General features: G+C 37.0%; 2 protein-coding genes across 2 annotated transcripts in view; one reads left to right on the plus strand and one right to left on the minus strand.

Moving 5' to 3' along the window:
- The window catches only part of LOC139695155 (elongation factor-like GTPase 1), a 498678-nt gene that overhangs the window by 20153 nt on the left and 454571 nt on the right, over nt 1–23954 (plus strand). Inside the window, exon 15 of the mRNA XM_071593808.1 lies at nt 880–1034. Coding sequence (XP_071449909.1) covers nt 880–1034 — 155 coding nt within the window. The remainder of the gene's footprint in view (nt 1–879; nt 1035–23954) is intronic.
- Nucleotides 7327–23954, minus strand: part of dsx-c73A (doublesex cognate 73A) — a 141263-nt gene continuing 124635 nt past the window's right edge. Inside the window, exons 2-6 of the mRNA XM_071593887.1 lie at nt 16413–16523; nt 13022–13162; nt 10894–11044; nt 9053–9271; nt 7327–7773 (exon numbers count right to left, since the gene is read on the minus strand). Of these exons, the coding sequence (XP_071449988.1) occupies nt 7700–7773; nt 9053–9271; nt 10894–11044; nt 13022–13162; nt 16413–16523 (696 nt within the window). The 3' untranslated portion in view covers nt 7327–7699. The remainder of the gene's footprint in view (nt 7774–9052; nt 9272–10893; nt 11045–13021; nt 13163–16412; nt 16524–23954) is intronic.

Consider the following 23954-nt stretch of genomic DNA (forward strand, 5'->3'; position numbering starts at 1 on the left):
AGAAATTGTATTGAGGTGGGGTACTACGGTTTAGGAACAAGGAATGACCACAGGGAGAAAGCAATCCAGTTTTACAGGAGACAACATGCCAGGGGACTCAGAAAGGTATCAGTTAGACTATAATATGGTCAGTCATAGATTTAGGAACAGTGTGATCAATTCACACAGTTTCCCAGCAGTGGATAAGGACTTTGACTAAAATTTAGTAATTGTGAAGTGTGGCATTCAGTTCAAAAAGATATAACAGGGAAGGTGATTTAGGAAATGGAATGTAGAAGCTGGATTGATAAGGAAAGAGTATTAGCTGGCTGTTGATAAAATGAGTGAGGGAAAGGAGCTGAGTACAATTTAGGAAAAATGGTAATATATCAAAAAGTAGAAAGGAAAACAAATGAAGTGCTAGGTATGGTAAGGGAGAAGTAGGGATTTCTGGGAGAAATTCAAATGAGGCAATAGATATGGATGCAAAGTATTTTGATTGGTGGTTGGATGTCGAAAACTGTGATAGAGGGGAGAATGTTAGGCCAGCAAGGAAGAGGTAGGAATAGGATAGGGATGCTGGACCGAATGAAGGGAGAAAGTATACAGAGAAGAAGAGGGAATTATTGTAGTGCAGTTGTGTTTTGCTAGGAGAGACAAGAGAAGTATTTGTTTGTTGTGTCCATCCAAAACCTACCATAAGTGGTAGATTACTGATAATAATAATTCATACCATTGAATTTCAATTGTATTTCATCCAGTGTATCTATAAATCATGTACCAAATCAAATGTCAAAAATAGGAATCAGATTGTAGTAATGCTTACTGTTTGAATATAAGGGATGAAAATGTTGAATTATGTGTATTTATATCAAATCATGAGAATTCTTTGTTTTGTAGTGAAAGTGGTGCCACTAGCATGCCATATGGACCATTCTCAGGTCAGATAATGTCAGGAGTTAAAGAGGCATGCCGGAAAGCATTTCAAGCTCAACCACAACGACTCATGGCTGCGATGTACAGCTGTACCATCCAAGTGAATGCTGAAGTTCTAGGTAGGTGATTGATTTTTTCTATGAAGTTTGCAAGATAATAGGAAATCTAGACAAAAATCATTGTCCAATATATATGCACACACACATATGTATATAAAACCATAAACACAGTAATCAACCAGAAGGTCGGTTTGGTAGGTGATGGTAGAGTTCACCCGGTACTAAGCCCGATGGCGTGTGAAATTCACACATCAGGGTAGGGGGGGCCAGTTCCTTTCCCTGTGCCGGTTATGGTTTCCCAGGAAGATTTAGTGCCCGGAAAATCCCATAGCTTGGGTGGAGCTGCAGGTGTCCAGAGACTTGTCGAGGAATCGAACCTGGGCCCCATCAGTAGTCCAACGCTCTACCCCCTGGACTTCCGCGACCCATATGTATGTGTATATATATAAAAATATATATATATATATATATACATACACATAAAAACTTAATTGACATAAAATCTCCCATTCTAACACAGCTTCTATCATTGGTCATGAGTTTCTATTGAAGCATTTGTCATAAAATATTTTTAAAATGAATTAGCATGATAATTCTCGATTAGTTACATCAAAACTTTGAAGTTTTATTGTGCAGTGGAACCTCGTAATACGAGCATGATCCATTCCACGACCTTTCTCATAAAACGAAACACTCATTTAGTGAATCATTTTTTTTCCATATAAAGTAATGTAATCTATGACAATTTATTCTGCACCGAAAAAGATAAATTTTGTGCAAGGTTTTTCTAAATAAAATCACGGTTCACATTCACTTTTTCTTCTATCGTGGAATGAGACCACGGTGAATGCAAATATTGTAAGATATGATAGGGCACATTTTGTAATCAAGATTGCTTATTCATTGTGCACAGGGAGACTTGGGTGATACAAGTTTGTGATATTTTCCCAGCAAATATCAATCAAGTTAAATTTGTTGTCTCCATTGTAACTTTGTGGACTTAACATAACATATTGAAATGAAATGTAATTATTTACTTTGTAACTACACAGACCTTATTTAGAACACGATTTAGGTTTTGACGTTGAACGTCATCATCAGGTGGTCTTCACAGAAGCCAATTTTGTACCTTCTGAGTGGGGGAGGAGGGTCGGTTGGAGAGGGAGGGGAAGGGGGGTGGAGGGGTGAAAAGGTTAAAATGTAGATTAGAGGGAAAGGGACCTACGGCTTTCAGTGTCAATCGTTGGCTGAAGCTTTTGTGCATGCCTATTTGAATAATTTTGTTTATGGTTGTTGATACAATATTATTTAGCATTTGTTAAACCAACAATTCCCATAATGTTAGATATTGCAAAATGTTTTTGTAACCCTTTGAGTGTCATGCGTAATTGGTTAATTTCATGCTAAAATTGCCAGGCTATAATGAGGTGAAATGCAGAATTTATGAAACATGTCCGTAAAAAATTATCCGTAATGATTTGCTAATAGTTAATAAAACTTATATGATTAGGTACAAAAGGAGAGTATAAAGCATAAAAATAAGAATTATTGAATTATTACATACATTCATAGCCTTTGAGAAAAGAGATACCTAGAACAATGGCATTTTTGAGAAAATATTTCAGTGTCACTAACACTGATGTTGGCACTTAAAGAATTAAAGAATAAGAATGGGAAGTTAGCTCTGGGGTTCATTTTTCAAAAATTATATTTTATCCTTTGATGGATTATTCATATTTGTATATGCTAGATTTTAGCATCTATCTTACTTTATAACTGATCTTGAGTAAGTGTGTCCAATTGAAATGAAATTATAGACTTTTAGATTTCATACACTTAGTAATTCTACACAATAAAGTGTGTGGAATTACAAAGTCGATAGTTTTATTTCATTTCAATATGTTTTGTTAATTCCATAAAGTTGTGCTGGAGATAACAAAAAAAAGCATGTCCTAAGTATTTAAAGTACAGTGGAACCTCAGTTAATGAGCAAATTGCATAGTAAGTAAATATAATGAGCAAACATTTCTGATAAAAATGACTTGCTTAACAATTGAATATTCATGTAAAGAGTGAGGAGGAGATGGGTATTCCCATAATAATTGAATCCCTACTACTTCAGTTTGTGTTTAGTACTCGTTCCGCTATTATTTTAGTGATCATACAATTATCCAACCTTGTGTTCAGAAATTATTTGCGATTTTTTTGTGCCAAGTTTAATGATATTTTGAGCATAGTTTTACAAATATCCCTGAAGAAAAAGCCAAAAGAAGACAACCATAAGAGAATAAAAATAACATTAGAAATGAAAAAGAAAGTCATTAAAAAGTTATAAAAAGATGTAAGTGTGGCTGATCTAGCATGTTCATACAATCGGTCTACATCAGATATTTGAACTATCTTCAAGAACAAGGAGAATAAATGCTCTAAAGGGAGTGGGAAGAATATATATGCAACAGTTGGGTGTTCTCAATAATATTGAAAGGTTGCTTCTCATATTTAAATGAAAAGCAATTGCAAGGCGATGCTATGAATGAGAACATCATTTGTTTGAAAAGGAAAGTGATTTTTGCTGATCTATTTAAGAAGATGCTATGGCCATCAATGACCAAAAAGACGCATTTAAGGGGAGCCATGTGCAATTCAAGAAGTTTAAGAGAAGAACTGGTATCCATGGCATTGTGAGGCATGGTGAAGTAGCAAGCTCCGACTCAAAGGCAGCAGAGAACTTCTGCTTCCTTCGAGTCATAGTTTCTGAGTGTTACCAGCCACAAGAGGTTATTAATTGTGACGAGAGAGGTCTCTTCTGGAAAAAGGTGCCAAATTGAATCTATTTTCACATAAAAGCAGAGGAGAATGCATTGCCTGGTCATAATCCAATGAAAGGCCTTTTCATGCTGCTCTTTTATGCCATTGAAAGTGGCAATTTGAGAATTAAAACCCTCCTTGCTTACCATTCAGAAACTCCTCAAGCTTTCATGAAGTGTAATGTGACGTGGAGGTCTTGGAAAACTTGTATCATACCATGCGTACAAATCATCATCCTAATAAGGCTGTGGCTATGCACTCTTGAAATTTATTTAATAATAATCATGAGTTGCATTTTCACAAAATTTTGAAGCTTCAACAAAATTAAATGTCTCTAGGCAGCTTTCTGGTAAAACAAGAACTAGGAATGCATCATAAATAATAAACTAGTCATTGTGATTCTTTTTTGTTATTGCATACAAGTACTTGTATCAAGGTCACTGTCCAGTTTGGTTCATTATGCAATTCAACTTTTGTATAGAAAGTATCTGTAAGAATGTTATCCTGATGTGTGCATGAAATGCTAAAGTCAGACCATCAGGGAAGTGTGCGAATGATCGCAGATCCTTTTGGTATTGATATGATGACAGTGCCCACCATTATCTCTGAAAATTTGTTGATGCAAAAGATCTGCACCTTATTCATCCTCAAGGTCTTCACTGACAACCAAGACCTCAATTGAGTGTCTGTTTGTGAAGACCTTCTGCGACGGCATTGCGATGATTCCTCAACCTCCTTACAGTCCCAATTTGGCACCAGCTAACTATTTCCTATTCCCAAAAGTGAAATGCTCCCTTAAAGGACACCACCATGGGACCCTAAGTGCCATCAAAGAAGCTTAACTGTGTACCCTTAAAGGACCTGCCATAATCTGCTTACCAGGGAGCCCTCAAGTTGTGGAAAAGCCATAGGCAAAAGTGTGCCAATTATCAAGGGATGTACTTTGAAGAATTTTTAGGCATTGTAGCAATATCTGGAATAAATATATTTCTCTGAAAATTTTCCCAATACTTTTTATACAATCCATGTAGAAGAAAAGATGAAAATTGTTCACAATCCTTAAATATGTGTGCATAGTTTTCTTCAAATAAACTTTTTCCATAATTTGCTTATTTTAATGGAACACATTATCTTACTTTTCATTAATTTATATGGAAGAAAGTTTTTCCCTTATCGAGTGGTTTATTTTTACGAGAAAGATTCCGAATTCAGTTATGCTCATTGTGTGAAGTTCCACTGTATTTCACATTATGCCATCCATTCATCGGAATTGTTCTCAGTTATCTATAGCCAGTTTTTTCAATCTGGAAGTTGTTTTTTATTTATTAAATGTTGATGCTGGCACTCTTATGAATTTTATGATATAAATGCATGATGATATGATAGGACATATATCTAAAAGGCATGTATTTATTTAAATGAAATAGTGTATCAAGGCAGGAAGGAGTCCTAAGAAATAATTATTGTTTTGACACATTGAAAATGGGCTCGTGCTGCCTTCACTTGCAATTGTCTTGTATTATCTGTAAAACTGTGAAACCATGTATTTAATTGCATTGAAATTTTTCCTGAGAATTAGATGTGTGTGTGCACAACATCTATACTTATATATTTAGTGACTAATTTAACTATCAACTTGTTCTGCAACTTCTTGTACAACCGAGAGAGCATGTAAAGCAGGTTGGATTACTGGTGGTGTCAAAAATTTGTTTTTTGTCATTACATAGATTTTGTGATCGAAGACTTCGGTTTTTATTTCTTCTGTCAGAAAATATTTTTCAGTTGAGTGTCTATATTTACTGTCTCCCTCTGGTTTCTCTGTATGCTAGCCATCGTTACATGTCAGTAAACAAAATTCTCTCCCTTGTTCAAATTCCTCTTACGTGGACCTCTTTGAAAATTGTCATCTTTGCTTTGCCTCTAGGTTATTATCTTGTTTTACCTGGCTTTATTTTTGGGTTGCTCCTTTTCAATTCTTCCCTCTTCTATGAAGCTGGAATTCAATTAGTTAATTTCATCTTTGTCTTGTTAATTTCATCTTTGTCTTGTTAATTTCATCTTTCTAAGTATAGCTATACATCATCCATTAGCTGTGGAATACTTACTGTCTTTCCTTTGATTTGTATTTTGACTCTGTTTTCCTTTATCTCATTTATTGCTTTTGTGATGTTAAACTTGTATATCAATCAAAATAATGCAGCAAATTTTGGCTAATTGAAGCTGATCAATACATAGGTAGAAAACTTAGCTGTTCACCTTTTGATTACTCTCTGAAGTCCATTTTGATGCATTCTTTTAGTGACAACAGACTTTGCTGATGCCTTTATAGGTGAGAATCAAGGATCAAATATTTAACTCTACACTGTGTCAGCTTTACTCTTAAGAGCATTAAATGTTGTGCCTCCTGCAGTTTCCCTAGAAGATCTGGTATCCAAAAAAGTCTCACAGTGTAGAAATATGACTGAGGTTGCTCAGGGTCACAAATATTTGATCCTCCAGTTCATGGCTGAATCCTATATATGCCCAGTAGCCGTGTAGTTAAAAAAAATATTAGATCTTACTTTTAGTTACAGTAGTATTTAATGCTTTTAAATCCATTTTTTAAAAATCCATACTTTAGCAGGGAAATCATAATTAATAGTTTATGAAAAGCGGATTCATTTTGGGGAGAAAGAACTGACATAGAGTAAGATCATTCAAATTTTAGGAGACTTTGCTCTTGTGTATACTCTTAAATACACAGCTTTCTGCAGGTTTTCTAAAGTAGCTACTTATGTAATTATCCTCAACATATGTACTTACCAGATATTATTGTCTGGATAGTTGTATTCCCAGGATTTGTATTTACATCATTTACACAAACTATATATTTCTATCATTGTGAATGCTGTGCCCAGCATCTTTGTCCCATGCAGATACAAATGGTATCATTGAGGTGTGAAACAAGCTCATTCTGTAACAATATCCCCATGGTGGTATATTAGCACTCTGACATGATTAATTTGTTGTGATTGCTTTTGCTGCGTTTTTTGTTAGGCTATTTGTTACGGTGTTGTAACAAATTGTATTGTATGAACTACCTTGAAATAATCGATTGCAAATAAATAATAGGTTTTATTTACAATTTTCTTTCAATAATTTACATATGACATACATGATGTAAAGTAATTTAAACAGAATAACTCTTTAAGAGTTTCACTTTTGGTTGCATAACTCATTGAAAGCTCTTCCTCATTGTCTTTCTGGCCATTCAAAATATTGTTGAAGAGAAATGGGATCCGGTGACATGATATGTATTCTTGGATATGCCTCATCTTGGTTAGACATCATTTCTCTCAGGTTTCAGGTATTTTATTTTGAGTAATCTTTCCTCGATTGTATCTTACTTTTACAATGGAATTCACAAAATTTGGATTTCCTGGCAGCCGAAGTTTTTGATCCTTAAGTCATGTAAACCCCGAAATTGGTTAATATACCTTCATAGGATTCCATTCGGGCCAAGAAAATTGGGCAAACATGGTGCATGTCATTAAATTGGGGATCCTTAGATGTGGGTTCCTTCTCGTGTACTCATATTCAATTGGACATAACTTAATCATTATCAGAAAATGTACCATGTTTACTTCAATCTCTTCAAGATGCACCTCTGATTGAGAACTGTCCAACTCACATAATTAGATAAAGTCTTTGGACCCTGTGTGCGTCACGTGCATACAAAAAATTAAGGCAGTTTAGTGATTGTTGAACTTCAAATAAAATCATCCTATTTGATCCCTGCTTGGAGCACCATTTTATGTTACTTCATGCAGAAACACTATAAGGTATTGAATGCCGTGTGTCTCGAGTTACTGTCTGTATCACTACACATACTGGTGCCAAAGCTCACTTATTTGGAAGTTTTAGATTGATGGCTGTTGTTATAGTGATGAATCTGACTGCATCTGTTGTGCCAGAAGGTTTGCTGATCTCCATGGAAAAGGCGTTGCGGTATCTGTAAAGAAATAAGATTATCTTAGATTTTAATGTGTTTAATTTAAATTTCCACTGGATTTATTCATTATCGAATGTTTTTCAGCTTTTTTGTTTTGATTAATTTTTTTTATAAATGTTTTTGGACCCTCGGCTGGTCCATTATGATATGTCATCTTCCTAATGATATGTCCAGCATAGAATGCAAAGAGGAAAAAGTACATCAGTGCAGGAAAGTTAAAAAACTTATTGTAGTGGTGTGAGTTTTTCTCTCCTGAATGGGAAATTTATATGTTGGCATGGGGGAGATGTGGTGAAGTGAGATTATAGTGATTTTTTTTTAAGATTTTGACTGACATAAATTTGTTCGTCCAGATTGAAGAGAAAGTAATTCCTTAGACTTCCATGTAATATTGATTGCTCTCTTATAGTTTATGGTTAAAAGATCTGAATAGTTATTACTTGTTATCAGTTGGTGTTGCTTATCATTAAACACAAGCATAAGACATCATTTATACTTTCTATAGGCTTGAGTACAGTCATATTCAAAATTCCATTTTCATATCTGGTGCATATTTTTACATCAGAATGAAAGTAATGATTTGCATGAGATGATATATAATAATCTCTTTAAACAACAGAATCATGACAATCATAAATAAGCATGACTGAGAAATTTAAAACTGCTTGGAAGGGTGGGAAGGATGACGTTCAATCATGTAATAATGCCAGGAAAAAGTTTTTGCTAAAGAAATGTTTGACTTAGAATACTGCAGCACCCATAGACTCCTCAAAACTTCATAACAAAATATTATTCCGCATTATAATATTTTAAGTTATGGATATGGCATACATTTTCCATGAAAGAAACAAGTAAATATGAATTATCAGTGCAAATCAGTCTACTGCAGGTCTACCACATAGCACTCATTAGTTATTTTATTTCGTAGGCAATGGATACAATTTTAGTCTCAATCCAATTGATGAAAGGCCATTATGACTGTTTTTTTAAGCTTTTTAAACTCTGCTTCAAAGGTGGAAGAATACTTGAAGATAAGAAACATATTTGTGAGTAATCATTATTAGGGGTTTATAGGGTGCGTCGACAGCTACGGTCATTTTGCTTATTCATTATTATAAAATTATTTTACTGCATGGGAGTCTAGGTAAAGAGGATGATGACATGACTGGTTTAGGTATTGATGTTGATTTAAAGGTTGGTTAAAAATGTTTTCCTCATGTGTGGTTGTACCTAAAATGGCACACATTGTCTTGTGATTAGTATGTCATCCATGCATTACCTTGGAAAGAATCAAAATCTTGACTACTGTGGGCAAAATGCCAGCTGTTCTCTGCAAATAATGGCAACGGTGTTCTTCTTAGACGCATTGGTCTTGAAGATCTGCCTCTTGTTGGAATGGAAGGTGTTTTTCTGTATGTTGATCTAACACACATCATTCCATAAACTCGAATCCCGGGAACACTGGCATAGGTTGGCTGATCATGTGTCATTGGTCCCTCTGTGGAAGAATTTATCATATTAACTCATTGCCATTTGAATCAAATTGTCAGTGTTGCATTAAATTTTGATCTTTATAAATGAATGGCTAAATTTAAATTTAAGGTACCATTGTAATAGCCTTTCATGAAATTAATAGTGTTTTAAGAATCAGCTTTCCATGGAGGTAGGCATGCAGTTAGAATTTATTGCAAGCTATAATTGTGGTTAATATCAAATATTTCTTATTGCATAACTTCATATGCATATTGATCACCTTTTAACTGATTTATAATTATTTATTTGTTCAAACATGGAAAAATAATTGGGTGCAAAAACTGTACTGATGGTCATAACAGTTTATCATCATCAGTTTGCCGGCCTTGGTGGCGGCAGGGTAATGTCCATGTCTGCCAATCACGGTCGTGGGTGCGATTCCCACCTGGGTGGGTTTTCGTCCACCCAGGGCTTGGGTTTTATAATTGTCTCCATTGTTTTCACTGTTAATAGTCCGATGTAAAGGCCAAAAAGTGCTGTTTTCGGACAAAGGCTATCGTCGTATCCTCTTCTGCTCTTCTATATTCTTCCTCATTCCTTACTTTGTCTGTCCATTTATAATTCAGCATTCTCTTTCAGCACCATGTTTCAAAGGCTTCTATTCTTTGCTCATCCACTTTTCTAATGTTCCAAGTCTTGGAACCATAGAGCGCCATGCTCCACACAAAAGTCTTGATGATATGCTTCCATGTTTCCAGCATTAGGTTCTGTGAACATAGTAATTGCCTCTTCTTCATGAATGTGTTCTTAGCTTGGGCTATTCTTCGCTTGATGTCGGTCAAACTTCTTCCAGCCCATATTATGCTGCTGCCCAGGTAGATGAAGGATTCCACTTGGTCTAGTTTTACCCCTCAAATTGTGATATCTGAATTCAGCTTCTCTCTTCCACCCACAAGGTTTTAATTTCTTCTTGTTGATATATACTGCTATTGTTTCCATTCTTAGCTGTTGAATACGTAGCTAAGCTACGGTAGCTTGCCGACTATTATCAACTTCAGTTATAATGGCCTTGCAGAGCTGTTGAAAAGGAATTGGTTGACAATAAATATAGTATTTTTGATCGAAAGATAGGAGAATCTTTGGAAATCCACTGTATATTTATTTAATAGAACTATGTTTGACACTAGAATCCATCATCCTCTGGAAAAAATAAGTTATTTTCACGTTCCGTAAATTAAGTCAAGAAACAGCAATGTTGGTGAAAATTTTTATTTACTTACATTCTGTTCTGTTAGATTTTTCTGAAATTTACAATCAGGTCTCCTTGATATTATCATCCTCACTCCAAAAAAATAATTTAATTAATAATGATCATAGTTGAAAATAGGTTACGGGGCAGAATGAATTCAGTTTTCAGTGAAGACAGTGATGATATGAAAAAGTATGTGACTTGCCATTTTATACTGGAGTTGGAGGCATAAAATGAAAAGTTTGTGCAAGGCTATGAAATGTCTAATTTCATCCTTGGTTGCCATTAAATAGGAAAATAATTTTCCTAGAGTTGCTTTGATCTTTCTTAACTTCTATTCACATTTTCAAGTGTAACACTTATTCAGTAGCCACTCAACCCTTGCGAATCCTACTCACCCAATATGCTCCCCTTTGGACACCTGCATATGACCAGGTAGTGGGATTTTCCTGTTCTCACATTCTGTAGTGCCAGCAAGGACCAGTCACGTGGTGGTCTGCATTCTCGCATCTCCGAAGTAAGCTCACATGTCTTCACCATTGTCAAGGGCTGTTAGAAGAAAAAAAATTCTTTAAGGTTTGCTCTTCCTCAGATAGGAAACCTGTGATTCCTTTTTGTACAATGGTATCATATTTCTATTTCTGGCTGCATATATTAGGGTGGTTTATTTATTAAATTGAGGTGTAAGAAATAGCTGAAAAGTTTTGCTTATGTTAATACTCTAATGCTTTAATGATAGTTTGGAATTAGTAGCGGGAATTGTTTGATGGATTGGCCCCATTTGTGCCATCATCTGTTGCACAATGATTAAAATTGTTTGAAATATTTATCATGGAATATTCCATCTCCAAGTTTTGTCTTCTATAATTACGAAAGTTTATTTTTAAAATAATACTTTATGATCGAGTTTAAATATCATAAGAATTATCGCTGAAGAGTACGACTATGAACGTAATACATACTCTCAACTGGAAATTTATAAACAGTTGAGTAATATTCTTACCATAAAGATCCTCGTAATGATTACAATATATTTTAAAGAGATAAGTAGGTAATAATTCATAATATTTAGCAACAACATTAGTCGTGCGTTATGTTGTTGGGACGCTTTAAATTTTTCACTCTGCAGTGGTTTGCAGTCGTTTCGCTGTTTTAACCTGGTATGGTATTAATGCGACGCAGTTTTTCCGTAAAATCGGAGGGGTGACTCTTTATAACGTTTGGAAATTTTGCAACTAAATTTCTCTCAATTATTTGCATTTAACATTTCTGTTACTTATTTTCATTTAACATTTCGGGTTTTGACCACCGCTACTGGCCACAAAAGCAGTCTCCATTTGAAAATATCAATTCTAGCATTCCTAGCTCATTAATTAAATGTGCGAATGCGACTGGCGAAATTATGATCGCGTACCATCTCACCTCAGCTACCCTGTTTCTCTCCATGTAACCTGCAACATTGTCGGCTGGAGAAGGTTTCTTGGAAAATATAGGAGGAAATATTTGCGAAATGTATCCTAAGAAAAATTATTTTTAATTGGACATATTCATCTTAAATGCATACAGGAAGTAGGAGAGTGGCGAAATTTGAACTGCATAGCGTCCAATCACGGCACATGTTCTGTTCCATAAGGAGTTCCTCGGGGGGTAGAGTGTTTTGTGTTGCATGTTCATGTGGTGGTGGAGTTTGGCATTCTTGCTTGTTGTGTCCTGGCTTGCGTGTTGTTGGATGGCTTTCGTGCTGCATCCTGGGGTGCAGCTGTCTGTTGCTTTATGGTATGTGTGTTTGCATGAGTGTTGAATGAAGGGATTTTTGCATGAGTGTGTGCGCTGCTGTGGGTGTAATTTTCCATGTTGTTGTTTTGCGTGTGGTATTGTTCCTTTTTACGGTTGGTGACCTAACACCCCCCGCCACACGCCCTTGCGGCGGCTTGCGGGGTATTATGTAGATGTAGAGTTCATGGAAAGAATTCATTGCCCAAGCTATTTCAGCAAATCCACGATTAAACTGCACAGTTCGAATCAGAACAGTCACGATCATGATAATATCGTGGTGGTTAGAGTATGAGGAGAGAGATAACCTTTTCAGTCTAGCCTAAATGACATTTATCACTTAAAAAAACAGTTTTTCCATTCATCAGTGGAAATTTATTTAGCGTGACTAACTCACGCTCCGCTGCCACTCGGAGAGTTGACTGGCTAAATTAATGAATTACACGCTTAGTTAGCGGTATCATGTATTCATTAATTTGAGTCGTACCTGGTAATGTTTTTCTCGCTTCATTGCGAGTCTGTAACTAATATTGAATTCTCATTAAGACGTCGCTAATTATCATCGTGATGCAGTTCGACGGTTAACACTAATGAAGCGATTCTCTTAAGTAAAAGTTATATCGCCATGAAGCCTTTTTAATCGTGTTTGAAGGGAGGAAACAAGTTCTCGTGGACAATTCGAGGCATCTAGAGAGTCATTGAATATATTGATGTGGCGAAATATATTTTTATTTATCTTGAAAGTTACCTTACCTTTTTCTTAATATCGGTCATCAGTTCCATACTGTGTTGATCATCTGAGTTTAGGCTTGCTGAGCATGGGTCCTTGTTTCGTGATGGGCATGCGCACAGAGGCTGCGTGTGATTCAGGCGGACGTATACAGCATTGCATACCTGTTCAAGGGTTTAAGGAAAAATTCTGTTAGTAACAATTTCTTGTTTTTGTTGTTGTGGCCTTTCGTTTCTGAAAAATATTTTTTGTCGGGTTCTAGCACTTATGTCCGATGGATTATAAGAATGATTTAGGCCCGGTTTTGTAATGTCTCGTTTAATTCAATTGTTAGTTAATGTGAGCGTTTACTCAACGTAGAGATCACCGATAAATCCGATTTTATAAAAAAATAAGATTGCTCATTAGTGCATGTAAGCATTGTAATCGTAACAGCATCGTCTGTCTGTTATTGAGGTGTTTAATGGTTAGCTTTGAACTTACCGATCGTGATACTGAGTTTTGGCCTTAACCGGATATTTAAGTTAACCTTCGATTTAATGAAACATTACAAAACGTGGCCTTAGTGTAATGTAAAATGCTTTTTGTTAAACATTGCTTAAAAGGGCTCAGTTCCTCATAAGGCCACTGCATGTAATTAGATTTTTGGATCCGCGTACGTCTTGCTAGTGGACTACTATTTATTAATAATAATAATAATTCAGCTTTATTCGGGCGAGAGTGAGACTGTGGCAGTCTTTTCTTCCATCTTACCCGTCTTCAAATACATTCAATCAAAATATAATTACAGTTGAGTGCTAAATAATATAAAAAAGAACTAGATAATGGTAATCGATTTACAATGAATATGCATGAGTACAAACAGTATAGAAAGATATGCAAAATTAAGGGAAAAAAGTAAAGAATAATTGATAAAAACTAAGGAGCCAGAAGTTTAGAACTTTGTTGTAGTGTAATACTTTGTTGTACAGTTGTACCGTAATCTTGAAGTTAAAACACGTCACGGGAAGATGCTTAGACTTCGTAACATGGGTTTGTGAGAAATTCTTTCCTTCGCTATTGACGAGTGCTCTCTAGTTAACACACGCGTGGAAGGCTTGCGTGGAAACGTAAATCTGTGTCCACAAAAAGGAAACCTGTTTCCTTCTGAATTAATTCTCATTAACTTTAGACAAAGAAGAAAATATAGAGGTGCTCAGGAGGTAGGCCAAAGAAAGCCTATTTGAAATAAACAAAAAGCTATCACTGCCAGATTTGTCATATGCATTCACTCCTATAATGTTGAATTATTTAGTGGACGCGAGATTCTGAGATCAAATGCCGGTCTTGCGTGTTGTTCAGTTCGCCCGATTCCCAGAGATAAGATTCGTGAAATAGAAATAATGAAAGTTGAAAACGCTATTGCACATTATTATTTGGTATGCGATTTAAATCTGCTCAGCTGTTTATTTTTCAGTTAAATTCAGTGCCAAGGAAAGGACGAAGAAAATGCAGAGCTGCCCTGCTTAGGGAAAAATCTGAGCTAAGCCATCCAATCTTATTTATTATTTTTTCTCCCCTTATTTCCTCATCCGTTAATTTTTTATTGGCTTTAATTAAAATACCGTCCCATTCCCTCAGCAAAACTACAAGTTATACTTGTAAGTATGCCACTGGAGAAATACACTTTGGCTGAATTCTTCGGGCTACGCGTGGTTGTGAAATTACCGTGTAAGCAATGTTTTGATGCATTTAGAATTCGTGAAGAAGGAAAATCAATCATCAAACGATTGATCAAAATCGTGCTTATCGTATTCATGAATCCTAATTTTCATCCTGATTTTCTCGTGCATCATTTCGACTTCACCACACGTTATTTTAAGTAAGTAATATTTTATTGATTGTAATACTCACGTACATATTAGCCTAACATATACGAGAATGTATCGCACCTATGTAACCCTAACGGAGTAATTATAGTCATAAAACGTAACTAACTCCATCTGGCCAGTATGAGATATAATTACTAGATTGGCATAGTCCTACTGCTAATTTTAGGGATTCGGAGTTGCCTATATTGTACCCTCCAGGGACTAAACTTCCCAGTCTAAACGGGCCTGACTCCACAGTCCACAAATTGGACTGGTTTGATTACTTCTAGTAATAAGATTTTATAGTTTCCTGCGTTAATGGCGCATATTCAAATCCTGTCACTGGCTGTTTTTTTTAGTGGTATTCCTTTGCTTCTACTTGAGTTTCATGTACTTCGTAAGCAATAATCTGCCCATCTGTCGGGATTTTAGCATGACATAAGTTACAGGATAGACTGACGCCGATTATAGGTTTCTCTTAACCTCATACAATTTCACGTATCCTCAATGGCGAAAATTATCCCCTTTCTCGGTTTTCCCTGTATTAAAAAGTAAAAAAATCATCCGTTGTCCCCCTTGCTTCAATCGTACATTCTCGTCATCTATACGAGTAGATGCAATTAAGCTCTGCCTTGTACAGTCAGAACTAGTTCGATTCCAAATTAGCTGGGAAGTGTATTTTTATATTTGATCTTCCCTTCTTTAACCTAGCCTAAGCCCCGCAGCAATAGACGTACATTAGTCTGATTTCCTCAGGAGCGCTGACAGTAGCTAGTATCCTTCCTAATTTTGCTAACAGCAATATCATTCTGAAAAAAAGCTACCATTATATTCCATGCCTCTAAGATTCTGCACATTTTTAGCTTTGACCGATGAATTGTCTTATGCAAGGAAAAGATGTCGCTGTGGCATTTCTTGGGCATTCACTTGACAGTCCTGCGTGTTTTTCTACTTAATATATTTTCCTACTATACTTCCATCACGCAAGATTGGAAGTGGTAGTCATTAATAGTGTAACAGATCTCGCATTTTCTTTCCATTTCCTCAATATTCAAACTACAGTGAGTAATTTGTTTTATTTTTCCCTCGTTTAAGTTTTTCAAATGCTTTGACGAAATGTTTTCATCACCGAATTTTGAATCAAATTATTGAGGATCGAAAACATTAACACGTGGAAGCGTTATATTTATTTGTAGTTGATGCTCTTTTGATTTGTTTCTACGTTCCTCGTCAGTTTCGAATAACTGACAAATGACATGCTAATATTTCTGTGCCATTGATTCCATCTTACCCCTGTGACGTCAGCAGTAATCGTGCTTTTCTGGAGAAAACTGTCTACGATCATGCCAGAGTAGCAAGGTTTGTTTTCAATGGAGCAGCTTTTTTTTAAATGCATTCGGATTGTAGAGTACTACATTGTGTGGGGGTTATTTTCATTGTGGGAGAAGTATTTGCGTCGTCATTTATTTTTTTATGTACGTTCGGGGATCAATTGAATCTTGAATGGAACGGATTTCGACTGCCAAATATTTTATATACGTAAGAATAGGCGATCCCTTCTTACCTGCTGAATGGCGCATTCTGGTAAGAGGTAGATGTGCTGATTATGAGGATAGTAGTGGTACTTAGTTATTTTGTTGTATCCTTCCGACGGCTTCGACCCACTCGACTGACCCTGCAAGGAGAAAGAAAAAAATCATGAGAAAATGGCGAGGTATTTTGAGTAAACCTCTTAAAATAAACTCTTGTACATCTTGAATACTAGAACTCATTATCTAACGCATTCTCAAGTTGATCATGTTTTAGTATTAAGCCTTTTGGCTGCCATTTTATCATGTACTAATTATGAACTAGGTTTCTTCGACATGACAAATGTTCAACCTGAAATATCCCGGCGTATTCATTTTGAAATTTCTTTGTGATTCCTTAGAAGTGAAGGGATTTCTTAACCATACGAAATGATATAGGAGAAAATCCCATGTATGAATTCTAGGAAACATTTATTTTCTATAATTATGAGGAAAAACAAGGACTTATTTCACTATTTATAAATAGTATAAAGTATGAAAATTATCCATATTCGTGTTGGCGTAGAAACATTATATTCCAGTGGTAATGTAGTATTGACATTGGCATTCTGTAGCGGGCTAAATTGTGTAAATTCGTAGGAAATTTATTTTTTGTGTTAGTCGATAGCATTGGACATTTTGATCCTTAACTTGTTTGTAGAGGTACACGAAGCACACTTATGAAATACCTATGCCTCTGCCAACTTAGTTAATGGAAAAAGGAAGTGAATTGGAATACACCATTATAATTACGGGCATTTTTGTGTTTACCTTATTGAAACTGAAAAATTCCCACCACGCGAATTATAACTTGGGTCAGATGCTTAACTCTCTACGAAATAAATGTACGCAATCTTCAATTTTCGTTAATGTTGGTCATGGTTGGCCAGTAAGCAGTTTTATCATTTTGTTATTTCGTATGAAAAATCGAATTTCATAATTAAATACGAGCTTTCTGAAATGTTTAATGATGAACAACTCTTGAAAGTTCTAATCCTTTCCGAAAAAGTTTTGCTCTCTTATCCACATCTTCCAGTTCTCGAGAATAACTGCTTTTACAAGGATAAGCCGAAAAGTTATCTGGTGTTGCGAACGTTCTCGTTCTATGCTGGTAGAATGGAGCTTTAGATACGTCCAGAATACGACCCCTCTTTGCGTTAAAAGGTGAACGCACTGCCACTCTGGTTCGGCGTTTCATCGGGTGAATGAGTCCGCGACGGCTGTTGTCGGAGCGCGTAGGCATTGTCCCGAGCTGTCGGCGCGCCTGTTTTCGGAGACTTCGCTCCATCTCGTCCACCGCCGCGCCCTTTGATCCCTTCGCCTCGTCCGTCCTTCCAGCCTGCTCGCCCCGCCCGCCCTCCACACCTTCGCAATCCAATTCAATTGTCGAACTCTGAGCTCATCCGACTCGTGCGGGTAACGCGAACTCATTCCCACTTCCTCATTCCTTTCCTCCTCATCCCCTCGCCGACTTCTCTTTTCTCCCCATCCTCCTTATACATGATATGCTATATATACGCCATTCCAAGAAGCAAAATAAGGCATCGGGCACGATGTCATGAGCACGCTTCTTGGCAATATGAAATTTATATGTTACGGGCAGATTTTTAATAGGTTCTCGCGAATGCTAAGAAAAATGTTCGTCGCAAATTTGGCCGTTCCGAACCAAATTTCGGTGGCGTTTTGGCTTTTTAGTAGTTTTCTTAGAATTTTTGATTTCATGAGAAGCTATGCAGTGCATTCTTCGCATCCAGTAATGACCTCGTAATTTCGATGTTGCACATCGTTGCTTCTTTGTTTTGTTGGGAAATATCGACATAAAGACATGGATTTATTCCTGTTTTTTTTTAAGGTTGCAAAAACGTTTTAAGCAAAATCGCAATTACATCGAAGTTTAACTTGATCATAAGTTCGGTATTATTTACGTCATGCCGGCCGTTGAATTTGTCAGGTATGTTTACTCTAAAATAGGAAGCATATCTTACGCGTTACGTGATATATCTTGTAAAATACGCACAAGCGATAAACGATTTTGTGTGTAACGTACAAGATATATCACGTAATGCGTGAGAGGAAAATATTTTGTGCGTATCGTATTTGTTTGATTTACTTCGAAGAGTCGGGCGTGAGTAATGAACTTAATTAAAATAAATTTTATTTGTGGTTAAATTAAAAATGCCGTAACTGTTTTGGCATGGACATTAGCCATCAGTTGTGTATTATCCATGGGAATAATGTACCTACACATGACTTATTTGGAACAAGAATCTTAACGTGTTACTGGTTTACCTAATGATTCGGAATGGAGAAACAGTGTCAAAAGTCTTTAAGAATGAAACCATAAAAGTAGTTAGTGAATACAATGATATTTTCTTGCGGCAAAGGGATAAAATATCGGCGATGATCTGCGGTCGAAGGAAAGAATAATTCGACTCGTATCAAATGAACCGCTACACTTCTGAAATCATATATCTAAAACCGATAGGTTCCTAGGCTCATCCATTCGAATCTTTTTTTTTTAGATTGCAGTCGAAATCAATCGTATGAGATGCAGAATCGGACTGCGATTTTTTCCTATGAGGTTATGTACAGCTCGACAATCTTTTCGAGGGAGTGGTGTATGCAAATCGAATAGCATCTAATGGGAATCTCTCTAGATGTGCATCATATCTTTTTAAGAGTCCTACTTGGTGCGGGGGCTAACGTACTGGCTTCCCACCGTGAGGGCGCGGGTTCAAATCCCGGCGGTGTTGAATATTTTTCAGAGGTATCTCGATCCCTACTTGAGGTGCTTTGTGGAGGGCACTTTGAGTGAGTACGCCGTCCGTCGGATGGGACGTTAAACTGCGGACCCCTTGGCGCCTTTCGTAAAGAGTAGGCTAATGCCGACGCCGGGTTTCTCTCCACCCTTCATCCTTTCCTGTCCATCCCCTATGGCGCAAATGACCTTAGCTGTCGGTCGCCTCCCCTCAAAACTACTACTAGAGTCCTACTCATGACGAATCTAATCGCTGCGATCGTGAAAAAAAATCGGGAGCTATAGTTTGATATAATCGATTCCCGAACTGTGCGGATGGGAATCTCTCATCCCTTTGAGTGTACCCAAGGTCGTTAGATATTCGCGGTCACGCCTTCGTGTTCAAGGCCGGCTGCACTCTCCCCCACAGTACCCCCAGGCTGACGGGACACATCTTGGCCGACCCTTGGATTGCACGTATCTATTATCATTATTCCCTCCCCCCCCCCCATTGTTCGAAGAAGACTGGTTGGGGGGAGAGAGGCGGCAGGGTGAGGAAATGCCTCTATAGCGTGCCGCGAGTCAATCCCATCTCGACGTCAATTTCTCTTTCATCTTTCCCTAACCACCTCCTCCTCCCCCCCTCCAGGTGGCAGCCCCGTCGTCCTTCCGCCTTTCTCTCCATTCCAGTCGTCGCGATGGGATAGTTGCTGACCCCTCGGGGCCACGGATGCCCCGGAATGGACGGGTGCGAGGCGCCGCTCTCCGTGTGGGGGGGGGGCAGAGGGAAGGGGGTAAGGCCGAGGGAAACCGCTCCGCGGAACGGTCATGTTTGTCCAGGAGCGCACTTCCTCGCTTCTCTTTTGTTTCCCCTGTTGTTTTCGTCGTGTTCGTATTCGGTGGCGGGTGTTTTCTCGAGCGATTTGATCGCAGCAATTGCCGCCCCGGGAGTGGTTGTGGCCTCAGCGTACATGCCTAGAGTGGTTATGAGTACGTAAAAATGAAATGAACAGTTATTATAATGACCCAGAACACGTTACTAAACAACTGAAATCAATTAAGAACTGAAAGTAAATGTAATAAATTTATTTAAGTTGATCTCGTACAGGCAGTTCGTGCCCTTAGGTAATTCACAACGAAAGATTTGTTCGCTATCTTCTTATCGGTTCAGTAAGAGGCAACAGCATGATAGGCTATCGGTTCAGAGTTCATCTGCAGAGGTGCTCGTTTGCGGAGGCACCCCTTAAAATCTGAATGATGCCTTTGGGCATCCATAGCTAAAACCGAGCTAGATGTTTTTCTGACCTTAACATTTTGTATTCAGAAACGCTAGCTGACCTGTCTACCCTGAAAATATAATTTTTACCCAATGCAGCTGAGCTCTACACTTAACCAGTTAAATGAGCTAACGGGTGGTTTAGTAATTATAAATTGGGCGTTGGTGAAAATATTTTTCCTGATTTCTGTTTCGGTAATGTTTCCCACTTCTTGTGGTTCAGCCCACCTCTGCAATGCCCACTTATCTTGATTTTTCCCTTTGATATCAGAAATGAACGGGAATGAGTGGTGCTTTTGTAATAGGCTACGCCTTTTATGTAGGCTTCGTGTGTTATATAATGATTTTTTGACCATAATATCGCATCGTAATTACTTATTTTCTATAGGTTTGAAGTGCATTCTTGTATTCATTAGTTCGGCGGGGTTTCTAGTATTTTTTACTGTAATATAATCCTCCACAATAAGTTTTTAGAACTTTCTGTGGAACTGCGATTGAGATACATGCTCTAGGCAAAGATACGGCCTTAAGCATTTATAATACTCGTTAAGCCTCCGGCATAATATTTGCATTATTCCTTCGGCATCAGAAGGTTCTAATGATAGACAGTCGTCCAAAATTCCTCGCCTTACTAATATAAATATCTTCGCACATTATCGCCAAGGTTTGCTTCCCTGATTTACTGATAAACGACGGAGACTCCTGTGCGTCCATAATAACTTTTTCTGCAAACGTAAGAAATTTAATCGGTGATATAGAGGCAAGGTTTGTGATTAGAAACTTGGGCTCCCTGCGAAGCAAGCGAATTCCATTGTCTCCGGCTCTAAACGTCGACCAAATATCAAATGTATGGCATTATATCGTAATCGATAATCTTGAAATCATTTTAATATATTTATTGACTGTATTAATGTGCCGTTAAAAGTAAAATGTGGCGAAAGTTGCATTTCTTAGTCCTCGAAGACGCCCGATTTCTGCACTAACGCTCTCAAAAATCATTCGCCTACGAAACCAACCAGTCTATAGACATCACTTGTTTGGCATCTCGAAAATAATGTTACTTAGACTGGGGTCATTCGTTTTACAGTTTCACAAATACTTAATCGAATACATTACAGAAATCAAACAAGTTCATAATTCAACGCTTTGCCATGGCAACTGTTGCTTCATGCCCATATGCCAGCTCACGAGGTATCGTACATGTATATGTTAAAAATGAAACAAAGTTTAGTAAAAATATCGGTATCTCCTGCCTGTACACATTCTTGATCTGTATGAGTAGGTACTGAAAGGAATTGTGAATTCAAACTATATTTTCCACCTCTTCGTGGCTCCAGACATTCCATTTCACCTTAGAGAATATAATCTAACGTTTTCGGAAAATCGGAGAAAGGAAAGAGTGACTCAATATTGTAAAATAGCCAACCCAACTTCCATGTATAAAAGTCACAACCAAAGTCAGTATATATCATTCGATAACTAATAGAATGATAACATTAATGTCCTTCTCTTTCAAAATTCTCAAGTATTAAATCATTTTTCCCCGATAGAGAGTCTTTTCACAGACTATCTTTATAGTTTCCGAAAGTGATCATCTTGTGATACAGCTGGGTTTATCCCCTCACGACATCACGAAAACGGGGAAAAAAGAAATAAAAATTTGTGATCCCGATATTTGAGTCATGAAAACTATGGAATTTGACGACAATACAGTATATTGAATTCGGTTCGCGATTTTTTCTTTGAACGCGGAAAAAAAGTAAAAACTGTCCGAATTGGACACAATGCATGCATGGTGAAAGTAGCCTCTGACATCCGCCAAAAAAATTCTGATCGGCCCTTTCTTATATGAATAGTTAAATCAAAGGCATTGATTGGAAAATAACGAGCAATATTAGATTACTTGCTGATGATATGGTCATCTATTTAGACGTGAGTAATGAAACGGACTGAATGGCTTTTCAACCAGTATCCCTTCTATTATTTATTTATTTATTTACACAATTACGTTGAAATTAGGCAAATTTCCTCGTGGCAACGGTCAGGTTAGGTCAAAGATAACTCTACAACGAAAATTACATACGAACACATAAAAACAGAAGAGATAAAATATTTTTACATAATGACACTTCCACATCACATACAAACAAACTTCCACATCACACACACTATGCCGTCCACATCACATACAAACAATATTTTCATGAATACAATGAAGTTTATTACCCAGTGGCTGCTTTACATTTCAATTTAAAACTTCTAAAATTGGATGGAAAGGGCTCAAACAAACCTCCAGGCAGCTGGTTCCAATCAATTATGGTTCTATTTAAAAAAGAGTTTTTTTTCTTATTTGTTTTTTGAGTCCTTATTTTTATTTTGAGGTTATGTTCGTTTTTTCCCTTAAAGTTAGGCTTTTCTATCCCTTTCCATAAATCTTCCCACGCTTCGCTTATTATTTGGTGGCAAGAGCGGGTTTCGTGGTAAATTTAAGAAATTGGCGGTACTGTACTTCTGGGAACAAAAATACATCAGCCTCACACACAGACTGAGAGAATTAAACTTAAAGATAAGAGACTAAGTGAAACAATTATACGTTAGACTAGCATCCATCCCAGCATTGGGGAAACATCGTTAGAATTATCTGCAGATCTTCATCACAGCAACTTGGCCTCACCAAACAAACGGTGGGTAAAAATAATCGATTGAAAAAGTTAATACGTATGTTATTTAACGAAATCGAAATATCATCTCCTATGTGATTCTATTGTTTGTGACCCTACGCGGAAATATTATATTTCTGAATTCAATAGACTATAAAAGAAAGCCTTCTGATTCGTTAGCAACTTGAATGAATGAAAAGAAATCGTCAAACTGTCATCGAAAATCTTGCTAAGGAAACCACTAGTTTCGCGAAGATTACGTGCATGACTTTGCAATATATCGTACGAGTCAAATGCTGTTCGCATGAGAATTATTTTAACACGATATTAAATGAGGTGTTACTAAAATGAGAATAGACGAATTAATTGAGTAAATTATTGTTCTATTGCACATATGGTGAATGTAGTCAGCGTAAGATAAAACAGGAGAATGTGACAGACAAACCCATATACAGGTTATCCCTGTAGTTATCAGACTGTAATATTATGTAATTGCCCTCTAAATATGATGATCAAATCGCAAAAGTCCCTCAATTGATTTTGACACCGCATCACCCCCACGCTGCCATTGGCTGCCTTTTTTATCATCGATGCGGAAGTAATGAGTTCTTTAGGAGAATGTTCCTCCATCACTATTCACCGAAGTGTTCTGGAAGACTTTCCGTCTTACATACGTACCTAATGCAACTTTAGACTGCAGTGCTAGGCTTTAACTAGGTTAAATTCATGTTTATTTGTGCCTCAATACCTACAAAACCTGGAAATACCTTAAACCCTATAAAAATTAAATCAGAGAATCAAGTTAAAAAATATTTTTTTTGTATTTTCGTTTTAGGACTTTTATTTCACGATGGCGTTCAGTGCA

Source organism: Hetaerina americana, unplaced genomic scaffold (assembly GCF_022747635.1).
Source record: "Hetaerina americana unplaced genomic scaffold, ioHetAmer1.1.p SCAF_6, whole genome shotgun sequence".
In the NCBI taxonomy this organism is placed as follows: Eukaryota; Metazoa; Arthropoda; class Insecta; order Odonata; family Calopterygidae; genus Hetaerina; species Hetaerina americana.